Source organism: Labeo rohita, chromosome 2 (assembly GCF_022985175.1).
Source record: "Labeo rohita strain BAU-BD-2019 chromosome 2, IGBB_LRoh.1.0, whole genome shotgun sequence".
Taxonomy (NCBI): Eukaryota; Metazoa; Chordata; class Actinopteri; order Cypriniformes; family Cyprinidae; genus Labeo; species Labeo rohita.
In genome coordinates, this window is record NC_066870.1 from 18,350,701 (window position 1) to 18,366,805 (window position 16,105).

At 35.6% G+C, this 16,105-nt stretch overlaps 2 protein-coding genes across 4 annotated transcripts in view; both read right to left on the reverse strand.

Moving 5' to 3' along the window:
- Positions 1–890: 890 nt before the first annotated feature.
- Positions 891–9,182, reverse strand: si:ch211-106k21.5 (leucine-rich repeat-containing protein 38). 2 transcript variants are annotated; one of them, XM_051134293.1, is made up of 2 exons: positions 8,963–9,182; positions 891–4,085 (listed from the first exon to the last, which is right to left on the reverse strand). In XM_051134293.1, the coding sequence occupies exon 2, from the start codon at positions 4,048–4,050 to the stop codon at positions 2,890–2,892; it is 1,161 nt and encodes a 386-aa protein (XP_050990250.1). In that variant the 5' UTR covers positions 4,051–4,085; positions 8,963–9,182; the 3' UTR covers positions 891–2,889. The 2 variants fall into 2 exon arrangements, with proteins under 2 accessions (XP_050990250.1, XP_050990248.1); XM_051134291.1 differs by lacking the exon at positions 8,963–9,182 and adding an exon at positions 8,733–8,942.
- A 2,700-nt stretch (positions 9,183–11,882) lies between these two features.
- The window catches only part of LOC127152114 (zinc finger protein GLIS1), a 45,469-nt gene continuing 41,246 nt past the window's right edge, over positions 11,883–16,105 (reverse strand). For both annotated transcript variants that reach the window (XM_051092569.1, XM_051092559.1), the window contains exons 9-11: positions 13,376–13,515; positions 12,618–12,725; positions 11,883–12,528 (exon numbers count right to left, since the gene is read on the reverse strand). In XM_051092569.1, coding sequence (XP_050948526.1) covers positions 12,419–12,528; positions 12,618–12,725; positions 13,376–13,515 — 358 coding nt within the window. In that variant the 3' untranslated portion in view covers positions 11,883–12,418. The remainder of the gene's footprint in view (positions 12,529–12,617; positions 12,726–13,375; positions 13,516–16,105) is intronic.

The window sequence follows — 16,105 nt, forward strand, 5'->3', positions numbered from 1 at the left end:
TCTTCGGAAGAGCGCTTTTGGATCCTCCATAGTAACTGAAATGTTCCCAGACCCAGAAAAGTAGCATTCTTTTGCTAGTAAACAAGGCGCAGCGCATGCGTGTTCTAGGCATATGTCTGGTACTGGCATTCTCAGCCACGGCGGTGTAACAGCTTACTTCCGGTCATCGTAGACGTTCCATTGGAAGCCGTTGCTTAAAGTCCCTAATTGCAGAGGACGGTGACACTGAAGAGAAGAATTGTTGAATATTAATAATATTTCTAGTATGTTAATTTGTGTTTGTGTTCTTAAGATGAATGAACGTCTTGGACATGAGGGTGAGTAATTAATGACAGAATTTTCTTTTTTGGGTGAACTATATCCCTTTAAGGCATGTTCATAATTGTAGTAATGGTTTAAATAATTTGTTTGCTTATAAATAAAAGAACAAGCTTCTGTTCTCAGTGGTAATTTTGTCTGTTCAGGCTTTAAAAATAGAAATTTCACAACTGTAAAGTCCCCACAGTGCCCAAAATATCACAGGGCAGGTAGAGATGCCTGTGAGGCCATTACAGCTCTGCAGGTTTTACTGGGATGGAGTAACCCAATGCTATAATTACAAACTCCCACACAGGAGGAAATCAGAGCTAGCTTTCTATTACTGCTGAGTGATTTCAGCCACTAATGAATGGGCTGGGTCATTATGGGGACACAGAAGCAGATCTTGTGAAGGCCAGTGTGAGACTCTGGAAGGGCTATAGTCAATTCGTAAGGGGCTCCTAAGTTAGGATTGAGTGTAATTAACACATATGACATGTTTTCACAATTTCAGTCAAACAACCAGTGATTAGAGAATGCAGTCCAGTTAACTAACACTGAAAGAATTAAAAATCAGCCATGCAAAACAACAGTTGTGTGAAAAAGCTTTTATTTGAAGCCAAGAATGAAATATAATTTCTCGTTTTCAGGATTGTTTGATAATGTCAAAGTTATCATCATAAATTCATACAGAAAGTCCAGTGTAGCTCATATGTACCCAAAATCACAAAAACTGTTTTGTTCAGTGTTGTTTGACCATCACTCTTTTTCTGACCATTTTGTTGCTGGCCTTGTTAGAAATCAGACTGTCTTCATTTTAATTTTATCTTTATTAGTTTTTAATATTACTTTTTTATTTTAACATTTTTATTTCAGTTTTAGTTAGTAATTTTAGTACTTCAATTTAGTTCACTGAAATTTTGCGTTGTGGTACGAATGCCTGTCGAAGACTGACACGGAAGAAATTGTTAAATAAAGTCATTCTTTTTTCTTTGCGCACAAAAAACATTCTTGTGGCTTCATAAAATTACGATGTGCTAACTATCTTTCTAGGCCTTGAACGTGTCAGTTGTGTTGCTGTCTTTGCAGGGTCAGAAAGCTCTCGGATATCATCAAAAATATCTTCATTTATGTTCTGAAGATGAACGATGGTCTGACGTGTTTGGAACGACATGAGGGTGAGTAATTAATGATAGAATTTTCATTTTTGTGTGCCTTTAAACCTATTTATTTCAGCTTTTAAAGTTTACATTTTCATCTAAAGTTTATACTTTATTTAATTTCAGCTTTATTTCAAATAACAGTACAGTAAAAATTATTTTATAGGTAAAAGTTGAGTGTTTGTTCTGTATGATGTACTCAACCTCTCCTGCTTTATTTAGGCTTTCCACTGAAATCTGCTTATGTTAAATTTTACTTGCTAAGTCAGCCTGATCTTATCCGAAAGCCACTTCATTTGACTAGTATAGCTGTTTCTGTTTATTTGATTTTAACTCCCTAAGAGTGTGTTAATTATTAACAAGGCCAAAATGATTACATCAGCTGCGGCCAGCTGTGGATACAGGCTAGATAATATTGATTAAACAGTCAGTGTTTTCAACATTTACATAGTTACATAAACAGCAACACTCCAAACTTCTGTGTAGGAGAGAAATGTTAGTCCATCACATGTCCAATTTCAGCAGATTTGATTACTCAAGATAAAGACCAGAGGCTGCGCTGTGGTTCTGTTTAATGTTCCCTTGCTCTCTACTGTTGCCTTTCCTCTTTATGATGATATATATAAGTTATATGTGACACCAAATACATTTTACACTGACACTAAGCACTATTACCGAATGTGAAACACAAAGTAATTTTACAATATTAAAACTTTCTGTCTTACAGTAGAGGACGAAGATATAAAAATCTCAATATAATGAAAATATCCAGGCGACAGCTATATGATAGCTTATCTTGGCAACAGACTGAGTCTGCAAACAGCTCTATTTGATACTTTATCAGTACAGTAATTCATTCATGTTGTATGCAAAAGTAATGGCTTCGCATTGGGTTAGTAACTTCCTTTAACGCCAACGTTCATTATGCATTTGCAGCCAAAGGGAAAACGTCCTGACTGAAGGTGCAGTCCCCACACAGATGTCACTTTCAAACCATGCAGCTTTCTGTTGGTCTGTTTTGCCCTTACGCAAAACTCCTTTTTCTTCTGTGTGGATTTATAAAAATTTCATGCCAAGACTTTCATCACTCGAAAAGAAATTAGGGTTTTTGAGGAAAACATTCCAGGATTTTTCTCCATATAGTGGACTTCAATGGTGGCCAACAGTTTGAAGGTCAAAATTGCAGTTTCAATACAGCTTCAAAGGGCTCTACACGATCCCAGCCGAGTAATAAGGGTCTTATCTAGCGAAACGAACGGCTTGAACATGAGCAGTCTGTTTTACCTTTACGCAAAACTTCTTTTCTTCCGTGCTGTTTCTTATTGAAATGACTGGATTTGTCTGTGAAATTTACGATAAATGTGACCCGCACCTTCAGACTTATTCACAAAACTCCAGTGTACTTGTCAGTCAAACACCATTTCCTGTACTGTCATGAGAGGTCCACACTCTCATACTCTCCATGATCGGAGTCCTCAATTTCAATCCCGGGAACCAGGCTGTAATATTCCGTGGACTGGGTCAGGTACGCCTTCTCCCGATCAGCTGAGTCCTTCATCACTTCACTCACGCTCACCGTGTCCAGATCCTGCTTTCCCGCCGTCCCTTCCGTGGAGCAAGTTGACGGCGGAGGGCCCAGCGAGTCCACAGAACCCAGTTTGATCTCCACCTCCTCATAAATATCCCGAGTGCTGTCTAACAAGTTAGATGAGGGCTGAAGCATCAGCTGGTTCCTCAGTATGACCTCCTTTCCACCGTCTACAGCCACTGCTGATTCCCCAGTATGCAGTTTGGCATGTGGCCACCGTCCATTGCAATGAGAGTTGTTGGGTCTTTTGCGAGTTGGGCTGAACGATGAGCTCTCTTTCCTCTTCTTCTTCCTCCCACAGCACCAGCAGAGCACCAAACTGAGGAGGAGGAACAGGGGAAGCAGGATGAAGAGAGCGGTCAGGCTGGCCAAATGACACACGTCACCAGTCTGCAAAGACCAAACCAACTGTCCTGCGAGATTCTGAGGAGCGGCACAGGACAGATTACCTACAAGGTCCTGAAGGCTGCTGGAGTTGTCGTGCAGAACACCTTGAAGACCTTCCCATAGCGAGCATGTGCAGGCCCAAGGGTTTCCGACGAGCTCCAGATGCTCAAGCGAAGGCTTAAGTGCTGAATGAGGTAGAGCGCTCAGCTGGTTCCATTCTAGAATCAGCACTCGCAGTTTATCCGAGCTCTGCAGAAAGTGCTCGGGCAGATGTTTCAGATGATTCTCTCCCAGATCCAGTACTTCTAAACTATAGGATTTATTTAGGAAGTCAGTTGGAAGTGAGGTCAGTCTGTTCTGGCTAAGATACAGCTCTCTCAATGAACTGACAGCATCACCGACTTCACTGTGATCAATGTGACTGATATTACAGTTAGTGAGGTCTAAAACCTGCAGGTGTGTATGTGACAAAAAAGCTCCCCAGGGAACCTGGTTGAATGTGGATCCTGAGTAGTTCAAGCAGCAAGTGTCACTGGGTACCTCAGATGGAAAGTGAGACAAAATGCTGGCAGATGGACACTCACATTCCTTGGCGCTTCCTTCAGTCACATGCAGCATTTGAAGAATCCAAAACCAGCATAAAAAGACAAGCCCTGTAACAACAAAGCCAAAGATTAGAAATAACTTCACACTTTTTATGCTTAAACAGTAAAGCGAGGCATTACCATAAGTGCCACCAAACGGAATGACAAAACACTCCAAAAACTGAAGCATTTGTTTACTGACAGCTTTTAAAGTATTAGTTCATTAGGTCAGAATAAATATTTCCCAATAATTTACTCACCTGATGTCATCCAACATGTTCATGTCTTTCTTTTTTTGGTTGACTGAAATAAGGTTTTTGAGGAAACCATTCCAGGATTTTTCTCTATATAGTGGACTTCAGTGGTGGCCAGTGGGTTGAAGGTTCAAATTGCAGTTTCAATGCAGCTTCTAAGGGCTCTAAGCGATTTTTTTGGTGATGTAGGCAGAAGTACCGACCCAGTGTTTACAAAAGGTAAAACCATGTTGGATGATTTTGAAGTTGGAGGAGAAAATGAGATGGAGTTTTTCGCCCTACCCTACATTTTTGAACTGAAGTACACAAACATAGAATGAACCCAGCGTGAATTTTCCAACGTCATTACATAATGCGTGAGGATGTGCATGCACATCACAAAGCTAGTGCAGGATGAGCATTTGTGGTTAAAAAATTATATAAATGTAAGTATGTAAATGTAAATTTAGAAAATGACTGGTTGTTTTGCTTGTTATTCCTTGGCTGGGATTGTGTAGAACCATTTGAAGCTGCAGTGAAACTGCAATTGCAATTTGTACCTTCAACCCATTGGCCACCATTGACTATATGGAGAAAAATCCTGGAATGTTTTGCTCAAAGACCTTAATTTCTTTTTGAATGAAGAAAGAAAGACATGAACATCTTGGATGGCATGGGGTGACATCTGACATTCAACATTATGTGATTTATAAAATCTGTAATTAGTCTGCACATACAGGAGAATGGGTGATTTCCTGTATCTAGCAAGTATACAATAAATACATAATACAATATTTATATATTTTACTAGAAAGTTTATATATTTTACTAAAAGTTGACAAGCTGTTAGGTTTAGACTGCAGGACTCAAAACATTCTGTATATTATCAATAATATTGATACTGTCAATAACATTGTATATATAACAATGTATAACAAAAATAATCAGAGGTAATGCTGACAAATCAGATCACTAAAACAAACAGCACTTACATAATCAACCAACAAAAGACTTTCTGATTTCATGCTATCCTATTCTGCATCTACAGAGTGAAATGCAGTTTAAGTCAAAAGTTTACATACACCTTGCAGAATCTTCAAAATGTTAATTATTTTACCAAAACAAGAAGGATCATACAAAATGCATGTTGTTTTTATTTAGTACTGTCCTGAATAAGATATTTCACATAAAAGACAGGTCAAATAAGAAAAATGTATACATCTTCATTTTGTTCAGAAGTTTACACCCCTGGCTCATAAAGGAGAAGTCCACTTCCAAAACAAAGATTCACATATAATGTACTCACCCCCTTGTCATCCAAGATGTTCATGTCTTTCTTTCTTCATTCGTAAAGAAGTTATGTTTTTTGAGAAAAACTTTTCTGCATTTTTCTCCATATAATGGACTGCTATGGTGCCCTGATTTTGAACTTCCAAAATGCAGTTTAAATGCGGGTTCAAACGATCCCAAATGCAGTTGTAAATGATCCCAGCTGAGGAAGAAGGGTCTTATCTAGCGTAACGATCGGTTATTTTAATAAAAAATAATACAATTTATATACTTTTTAATGCCAAATCCTCGTCTTGTCTCACTCTGCCTGGACTGTTTTCGTTCGTTTCATGACAGTATAAGTTTCCTAAGTATATCGGAAAAACTCCCATCTCATGTTCTCCCTCAACTTCAAAATCGCCCTATATCGCTGTTTTACCTTTTTTGTTAAAGGTGTTTGATCTTTGCATGTTCACTTTGCGACTGGGTCGGTACTTCTGCAGAGATGCAGGATGATTTTGAAATTATTTTTGTCTTGAGCCAGAATACACACAGTTCAGGGAGAGAAAGGCAAGATGAGCATTTGAGATTAAGAAGTATTTAAATTGTATTTGTTTAATGAAAATAACCGATCGTTTCGCTAGATGAGACCCTTCTTCCTCAGCTGGGATCATTTAGAACCTCATTTGGGATCGTTTGAAGCCACATTTAAACTGCATTTTGGAAGTTAAAAATCAGGGCACCATATCAGTCCATTATATGGAGAAAATGCATAAATGTTTTCCTCAAAAAACATAATTTCTTTACGACTGAAGAAAGAAAGACATGAACATCTTCGATGACAAGGGGTTGAGTACATTATATGTAAATCTTTGTTTTGAAAGTAGACTTCTCCTTTAATGCATCATGTTTCCTTCTGAAGCATCAGTAAGCGTTTGAACCTTCTGTAATAGTTGCATATGAGTCCCTCAGTTGTCCTCAGTGTGAAAAGATGGATCTCAAAATCATACAGTCATTGTTGGAAAGGGTTCAAATGCACAAAAAATGCTGAAAAACCAAAGAATTTGTGGGACCTGAAGAATTTAACTGAAGAACAGCAGGCAGTTTAACTGTTCAGGACAAACAAGAGACTCATGAACAACTATCAAACAAAAAAACAGCTGTGGATCATTCAAATAACAACACAGAATCAAGTGTTTGTAAACTTTTGAACAGGGTCATTTTTTATAAATTCAACTATTATTTTCTCTTGTGGACCACATGTAAACATCTTTGATGTGAGATATCTTATTCAGGTCAGTACTAAATAAAAATAACATGCATTTTGTATGATCCCTCTTATTTTGGTAGAATAATTAACATTATGCAGATTCTGCAAGGGGTATGTAAAATTTTGACTTCAACTGTATCACATGGATGCTTATTATATTCTCTCTCTTTCTGTTATGCTCTAGCTTGACCTCCAGGGATCTGCTCGTTCAGGTTGAGCAGATAGGTAAAGAGCCCATGTGCATAGCAACATGGCTGGGGCTTCGGCACTGTTGTCATTTGTGTGAGAGTTGGCATGGAGATGAGGTGAGTCTGGGATCAGGAGTCCACACTTTACGGAGAAACATCTTATCTGGCAAGCATGCAGCTCATGGTTGGTTGGAAACTGAACAAATATATCACCCATCCTTTGTTGGCTGACAAGCAAAATAAGTGCTTTCCTATCATGTGCATTAAACAAAAGTGTGTAATATAATTTCTGAAGCTATGAAAACAAATTAGTGACTGTCTTTTTATGATTAGTTTAACCAAATAAGCAAATTCTTATTCTGTTATCTTAAGAAGAACTTTGCTCCAATATCTTTTTCCCTGCTGTGCAGAGGACTGTGCATGTTTTTGTTCCCCCGCAAGTATAGGCCTGGCATCAGACTTTCCTGATGTAAACAATGGGGGTGGAATGTGCAAACCCCCTGACAACACAGACTATCCACATCAGGAACGAGGGGTGAGGAACCAGGCCAACCCAGCCTTGCAGTCAATACTGCTGAAACACTCATTTTAGTTCAGATATCATCAACTTTTGTTTACACAACAGAGGCCTAAAGATTTTCTGTGTCACTGAAATTAAAAGGCTGTCTCATCCGGACCAGTGACGAACATCGTGACTCTAAATTAATACAGAAAAACAACTAATACGTAATCATAGGTAATGGAGTATCACCGTTTCGGGATTTGATGTCCACACCCACATTAAGTCTTTCACAATGTGCTCTAAATTCTTAATTTTAAACAATACCATTGGAAAAAAAACAATACTGGCTTAAGTTCAGGAAGCATGCACACAGGTTTATTTTTCTATCACGGTGAAGAATTTCCATCAACTTCTATTGTTTTATACTGAGCTAAGGATATTTCCTAAACTGGACCATCACAGAAACCTTTCCCATAATGTGGGAAAACCATGACTCAAACAAACAACTAGATCCTTTCGCCTATGACTGTGTATTTTTCTAAATACTAAACTAAATAATAATAAAACAATTCCGTTTTTTCTGTTTCCCTTCTATTTAAACAGACAGTGACAGCACTCTTGCTGAGGATTCATTCATAATTAGCAGATGTAACTGAAAAATATGAACTCACTTAGAAAGAGAAAATACTAAACATTTGGGCCTAGCCTATTCTGTGGAATAAATAAACATTTTCTTTAAAACCACGACGGTTATTTTGACTGATTGAGTTATCCGTGTTGTGCAAAGAAGATCAATTCTGAGGTTAAAGGTGTATTTGGAGTGCAAGGTTTGCTCCAGCTAAACAGTAAAGAAAGAAGGGCATGTTATATATGATATGCATACTAAATAAAACTATATTTAGAACTAATGGATTTAAAGCGGGTATGATCAAACCTATCCTAAATGATCTCATGGCAGAACAATGTGCACTGTTACACCCAGTTCCAGCAGTTTCCTCTCAGATAGCGGATCTTTTATTTTACTCAAGCGCAACTTTACAATGCGTCTGGTTAACAACATAAAACAACAATAAATCAGTTCAAAACACAATCCGATTATGACTGCAAAGCAGAAACGCTTAACGTAAAACGTTTATTACTCATAAATTATTGACTGAAGCAATTCTCTCTATTTACCGCAATTTTAAGTTTACTAAAATTTGCACGAGTGCAGTCGTTCCGGAGCAACTGTAAAGTGTTAAAAGTGACGCTTACCTTCACGTGTCATTATTGTGAGCTGTTGGAACTGTCATTCATTCAGATCACTGCAACACAAAGCGCTTAGAGCAGCAGTCCCATCGCTCTCTACTGTACAGTCTGTGTGTGTGTGTGTGCTGGGTGTGTCCTGATCAACACAACACCGGCTGGAATGTGGAAATTCTGCTTCCTGTGTGTGTGATGCAGAGAAAGTGTCTGAGAGAATATAGCGAGGGAAAGAAACTTACCTGGCAAGGTAGACCCCCGTCATTTACCTCATACTGTACGGTCTGACGCCCCTTATTAATGGTTTGAATGTCAGGGAGAGGAGTCTTTAAAACGGTAAATTCATATTACATATAACGACAAAAATATTAAGTGTATCAGCATTTCCAATGAGAAGGTTCTAGTTGTCCCAAAAGTTAGATAACAGTCCACAAACCACAACGCTAAAGACTTTTGCGAGAAAAACTGAAGTGGTAACTATAGCAACAGCACGCTTGTTATGTACGCTGACAAAACAAAAAAATAGTGTCAGTATTTGTGACCCTGGACCACAAAACCAGTCTTAAGTAGCACGGATATATTTGTAGCAATAGCCAAAATACATTGTATGGCTCAAAATTATCGCTTTTTATGCCAAAAATAGTATATTAAAGACCATACCCCTATGGGAAGCTTATATAAAAGCTTGCAGATGATGTATGAATCCCAATTTCAAAAAATATACCCTTATGCCTGGTTTTAAGGTCCAGGCATATTTATACTTGATTTTCCAATTGCAAATGCGTTTTTGTTTTTTATTTACCACGTTGAGGTAACGTTACTTAAGGCGCTGAAATGTTTTTACTTTTATAACGCCGCTATTTCATGCTGTGTCGCTTCAAATGCCTAGCGTAATTGTTTTAAGGTCCCCAGTGAACGAGTAAAAATAATAGTCATTTTTAAGGATCGTACAATGTGAGCACAATATAATAACAAGAGCTGGTTTTTAGCCTAAAATAAACGTGAACTAACGTTGGAGTGGAAAGGAGGACAAACTTTTCAGGCGTTATATTCGAGTTAACCAGAAGATGGCAACATTCTTCTAGTAGTAGTTTCTTCTGTTCACCTGCAGATGAGCATTTCAAGGTCAAACATCTGAAGAAACCTGGACAGACAGATAGATAGATAGATAGATAGATAGATAGATAGATAGATAGATAGAGACAGTGGCATGCTTTTTTCTTTGATTTTCTGTAATTTATTATAGTAAGGTACATTGGTACATCATATGATGTGATACTGACATCACATAATATGAGATAGAATATAATGTTTAAAAATACAACAAAACATACAAAAAAAGAAATATTACCAACTCAATGTAAACAGCATCTCTCCTCAACATTCTCTGTGCACACTCCAACAGAAAATTACAGTGTCTGTTTAAAGGGATAGTTCATTCATGAACATTTTGTCATTAATTACTCACCTGTAGGACCTTTGTTCGTCTTCAGAGCACAAATGAAGAAATTTTTTGATGAAATCTGAAAGCTTTCTGACCCTGCTTAGATAACAACACAATTACCACATTCAAGGACTAGAAAGGTAGTAAGGACATTTTTAAAAATGTGACCCTGGACCAGTTATAAGAGCCTATTTGATAAATAAATAAGCTTCCCATTGATGTATGGTTTGTTCGGATAAGACAATATTTGGCCGAGATTCAACTATTTGAAAATCTGGAATCTGAGGTTGCAAAAAAATGAAGATATTGAGAAAATCACCTTTAAAGTTACTCACCACCTTGTCATCCAAGATGTTTATGTCTTTCTGTCTTCAGTTGGGAAGAAATTATATTTTCTGAGGAAAGCATTTCAGGATTTTTCTTCATATAATGGACTTCACTGGTGCCCCGATTTTGAACTTCCAAAATGTAGTTTAAATGCAGCTTCAAAGGGCTCTAAATGATCCCAGTCGAGGAAGAAGAGTCTTATCTAGCGAAATGATCAGTCATTTTTTTCGGAAAACTTTTTAAGCACAAAAGCTTGTGTAGCACAGGCTCTGGGATACGTGTTCACGTACTATTGAATCACGTTGAAAGGTCATGAGGAAAGTAGGCAGAACTACAGACCCAGTGTTTACAAAGCGAACACACAAAGACTAAGAAAGTGCAAGTAAGTCAAACGCTGTTTACAAACAAAAAGGTACAACGATGTCGGATGATTCTGAAGTTGTAGGAGAAAATAACAGAGTTTTCAAACATGCTCTACCTTTTTGAGCCGGAGTACACAGACGACGAACTTGTGGTGATTCGAAAACGTGATTCATAATAGCGATGGGAAGTTCGGATCAATTTACCGACTCGAACCTTTGAGTCTCATTCAGCAAAATGAACTAATCTTTTTTCGAGTCATTTTGTTAAATTTAGCAAAATCAGCATCACGTGACAGCCCCATAAGATGAACGAACGTCTCGAAAAACCTGAAGACTCGAAACAGGTGAACTAATTCTAGTACAGAACCTAATAGGATGTTGTGCATGCGTGACATAATCACTCCCCAAGATGACTCGTTCTTCCTGAGTCACATTAAAGATTCGTTCAAAATGAAAGAATCATTCAAGAACGAACCATGGACCCACATCCCAGAGCCTGTGCTACACGAGCTTTTGTGCTTAAAAAGTATACAATATTTTAATTTTTTAAAAACAATGACCAATCGTTTCGCTAGATAAAAGCCTTCTTCCTCAGCTGGGATCGTTTAGAGCCATTTGAAGCTGCATTTAAACTACATTTTGGAAGTTCAAAATCGGGGCACCAATGAAGTCCATTATATGGAGAAAAATGCTGAAATGTTTTCCTCAAAAACCATAATTTCTTTATGACTGAAGACAGAAAGACATGAACATCTTGGATGACAAGGGGGTGAGTACATTTTTTGTAAATTGTTGTTCTGAAAGTGGAGTTCTCCTTTAATATCCTAATGATATTTGCCATAAAAGATAAATGGACAATTTTGACCCATGCAATGTCTTTTTCGGCTATTGCTACAAATAAACCGTGCTACTTAAGACTAGTTTTGTGGTCCAGGGTCACAAATAGTCCATGTGACATCAGTGGTTCAACTTTAATGTTATGAAACTACAAGAATACTTTTTGTAGACAAAGAAAAGAAAAATAACGACTTTAGTCAACAATTTTCTATATATTTTACTATTTACAATTTTTACAATTTTTGCTTTCTTTGCGCACAAAAAGTATTCTCGTAGCTTCATAACATCACAGTTTAACCACTGATGTCACATGGACTATTTTAATGATGTCCTTACTAACTTTCTGGGTCAGTTGCATTGCTGTCTATGCAGGGTCAGAAAGCTCTCGCATTTCATCAAAAATACCTTCAATTGTGTTCCAAAGATGAACGAAGGACTTACAGGTTTGGAACGACATGAGGGTGAGTAATTAATGACAGAATTTTCATTTTTGGGTGGACTATACCTTTAACATCAAAACATAAGTCTGCAACATCATCATCATCAGTGCCCAATCTGAGGAGTTTCTCTGATCTTTGACTCACTGCTCGAGGAATCTCTGAGAAGACGTTGCCTCACACAGTTCTCTTTAAACAGTCTTCATTCAGAGCTGCACTTCCTCGAAGGCCCATGCTTTCATGCCGTTCCTACGCTGCTGCTCTCAGGTGCAGTGGACCAAAGGTTTGTCTCTATAGAGAGCAGATCTGACTGAGGCAGCGCTCATAGATCCCAACTGGAACAGGACAGGGAGAGGGGCGATTCGCACTCCCCGATTGCATGTCCTGGGTTAGGCTGTAACCTGCCAGCAGTGAGAGAGAGAGAGAGAGAGATTGCAGAATTGAACCAGAGATCAAGGCAAAGAGCTGACTGGCATAGACTAACACTTACCAGAGGAGTTCATACACGTAAAAGGAAAACCATTTTGGTCAAAATTATGCAGCTCATCTCTTCCATTGCTGGAAATCGGCTCGGCTCGATTAAAAGTGGCCTGAAAAACTGGAATATGGACACAGAAAGTATGGAATTAGCGAAACAGATTTTACTGGTGTTTAATACTTCATATTAGTTTATATTCCCCAAATAAAAAAAGAACAAACATCTTTGTAAAATTAAATCAGCCCAATATTTAATTAAAGGATTTATGGAGTATCCTAAAAAATTCACATTTTGTTTACAAACGGGTCTAATCATCTTTTTTCCTGCTTAGTCCCAGTTAACATGCATATGGATCTGATTAAATGATCTAATTTAGTGGTTTTCGAGCTGTCGTCGAACACCGATTCAGCAGAGCCAGATTTAAATCATTACCACTTGTTATTATAAACTAACCACGTAGACAATGGGAAACAAGCAAATGCGGCTATAAATCTTTAACGGCAACAATGAGCCTCTTCATGAAATGCTCTGTGTTCCCGTAAATGAAGGTCTTCCTGAAACAGGCTGTAAAATCAGTTGAAGGAGGTATTTGTCCCAGACGTACTTTGCTGACTAACGCTGCTGCGTTTTGTAAAGTTAATGCATATTCCAACATTAGTGCCAACAAGGTGTCAGTTTGCGGAAATATTGGGAGTATAAAGCAGCGGAGTGCAGAATGCCTTGCGCCATTTTTTAACATTAATGAAGGTAAAACAGGATAGCTTTCTTACCGTGGTGATTTATTGGTACTTCATGAAACATCTGGTTGAGTTTTTGATGTGGGTTTGGGAAGGAGCTGTGCTTGTCAGAGACAGACTGGACCTCATTGGTACCACTGACCAGGCTGAGTCCACAAACCAGTGGAGAAAGTCTGAAATAACCCAGCAGTTGCTTTTAAATTCATGCATTCATGTCTATAATCATGCACACTAAACTTCTCTTAAATGATTTAATGAATGGCCTTTAATGCATGAGCTATTATGAGGGAATTCTAGGGGTGACAATTTATACAGGATTCAAGGTTACATGACTGCAACCGTATTTTTTTTTGCCAATATTTATGTTTATTATATATTTATACTGTATATATATATTTACCATTTACTTATTTTGAGAATTTGTCACATCCACATCTAGAAATCACATATTATATCAACAATATATATTTTATAATTTACGTATTTATTTATTTACTTACTTAGAGAATTTAAGTCACATCCATATCTAAAAATCACAAATACTATTGCAAGAATATATATTTTATAATTATACAAAATGTTTCTATTTATTTTAAATTTTTAAAATAAATTAATTAATAAAGTCTATTTTCTATTCTGTTCTATTCTATTTTTAATTTAAGTCACATCCATTTCTAAATCAAATGTATATTAAAAATATATATTTTATAATTGAAGTATATCAAATATACTGATATATATATTTATATATACTTTTAGTGTGAGTGTATAGACACACACTTCAAATTTTCTGTTTATTTAGAGAATTTAAGTCACATCAATATCTATAAATCCTATCAAGAATATATATTTTTTAATAATTCAGAATTTTTCTATTTATTTTAATTTTACTACATTCTATTCAAGTCACATCCATTTAGAAATCAATTTATATTACATCAAGAATATATATTTTATAATAATACAGAACATTTCTACTTATTGTTTTATTTTGACAATTTTATTCTAGTTTTAATTTGTCATCCATTTATAATCAAATATATTATATCAATAGTAAATATTTTATAATAATACAGAACATTTCTATTTATTTTATTGTTTTCATTTTACTACATTTTATTCTATTTTTAATTTAAGTTGCATCCATTTATCCATTTATATTAAACCAAGAATATATTTTATAATAATTCAGAACATTTCTATTTATTTTATTGTTTTCATTTTACTACATTCTATTTTTAATTTAAGTTGCATCCATTTATAAATTAAATATATCAAATCAAGAATATATATTTTATAATAATTCTGAATAGTTCTATTTATTTTATTGTTTTAATTTTACTACATTCTATTCTATTCTATTCTATTCTATTTTTAATTTAATTTACATCCTTTATAAATCAAATATATTATATCAAGAATATATATTTTATAATCATTTTATTTAATTTGACTACATTCTATTCTATTTTTAATTTAAGTCATCTGTTTATAAATGAAACATTATATCAAGAATATATATTTTATAATAATTCAGGACATTTCTATTTATGTTATTGTTTTAATTGTACTACATTCTATTCTATTCTATTTTTAATTTAAGTCTTCCATTTATAAATCAAATAAATTATATCAAGAATATATATTTTACAATCATTCAGAATTTTTCTATTTTGACTGCATTCTATTCTATTTTTAATTTAAGTCATCCATTTATAAATGAAACATATCAAGAATATATATATATATTCAGAAACGTTCTATTATGTTATTGTTTTAATTTCACGACATTCTATTCTGTTCTATTTTTTATTTTTAATTCTATTTTAATTGCATCCATTTATAAATCAAATATATCATATCAAGATAATATAATAAATATAATAATTCAGAATTGTTCTATTTTAATGTTTTAATTTTACTACATTCTATTCTATTCTATTTTTAAGTCACATCCATATCTATAAACATTATACATTTTATATTATATCTATAAACATCAAACATTTTATATCAAGAATATCTTTTTTAATCATTTTTCTATTTATTTTATTATTTTATTTTTACTGCTATTCTATTCTATTCTATTCTATTCTATTCTATTCATTCTAGTGCATGTCAAATGCAGCCCAGATTGAAGAACTGCTTAAATGATTAAATAAAAGCTTCAAAAAAGATTGCCTCACACAACACAAAAACAAACAGTTCTCATACAAACAGTACCAAGAAGTTGTGGTTATGACTAATATATTATTCCAGCTATGTAGAGATCAGTAACCGATGAAAGAATGTTACTATTGGTAACTCATTCCTCTTGAGAGCCCGGCACAGGCTGTAACTCAGAGGGACTCACGGCTAGCCTTCAATGAACCATCATGTTGCTCTTTATGTGGAGCACAGTGTTCATTTAAATGATGTGGCCCCTTACAGAGAGGCCTGAGGGTGTTCGGCCCTTTTGGCAGATCTTCAGTGTTATTCATCAGCAAGAGATGCTTTTGTCAATATAACTCACATCTCCTTAAATGGAGCTTCACTCCAGTGAAAACTAACCAGTCATGAACATTCAGAAAAAAATAGTTGTCTTGGAATTTAGGATAATTCTTCCACTGAATTTGATCACCTCCTCTAAATTAAATATTGTGTAGATGAGAGATAAGCCTTTATTAAACATATCAGAGAAAAGGAATAACAACATTTCTTTACACATTCAATATTTGTACAAATTTGATAATGTAATTACATGAGTTGTGGTACTCCAAAAAT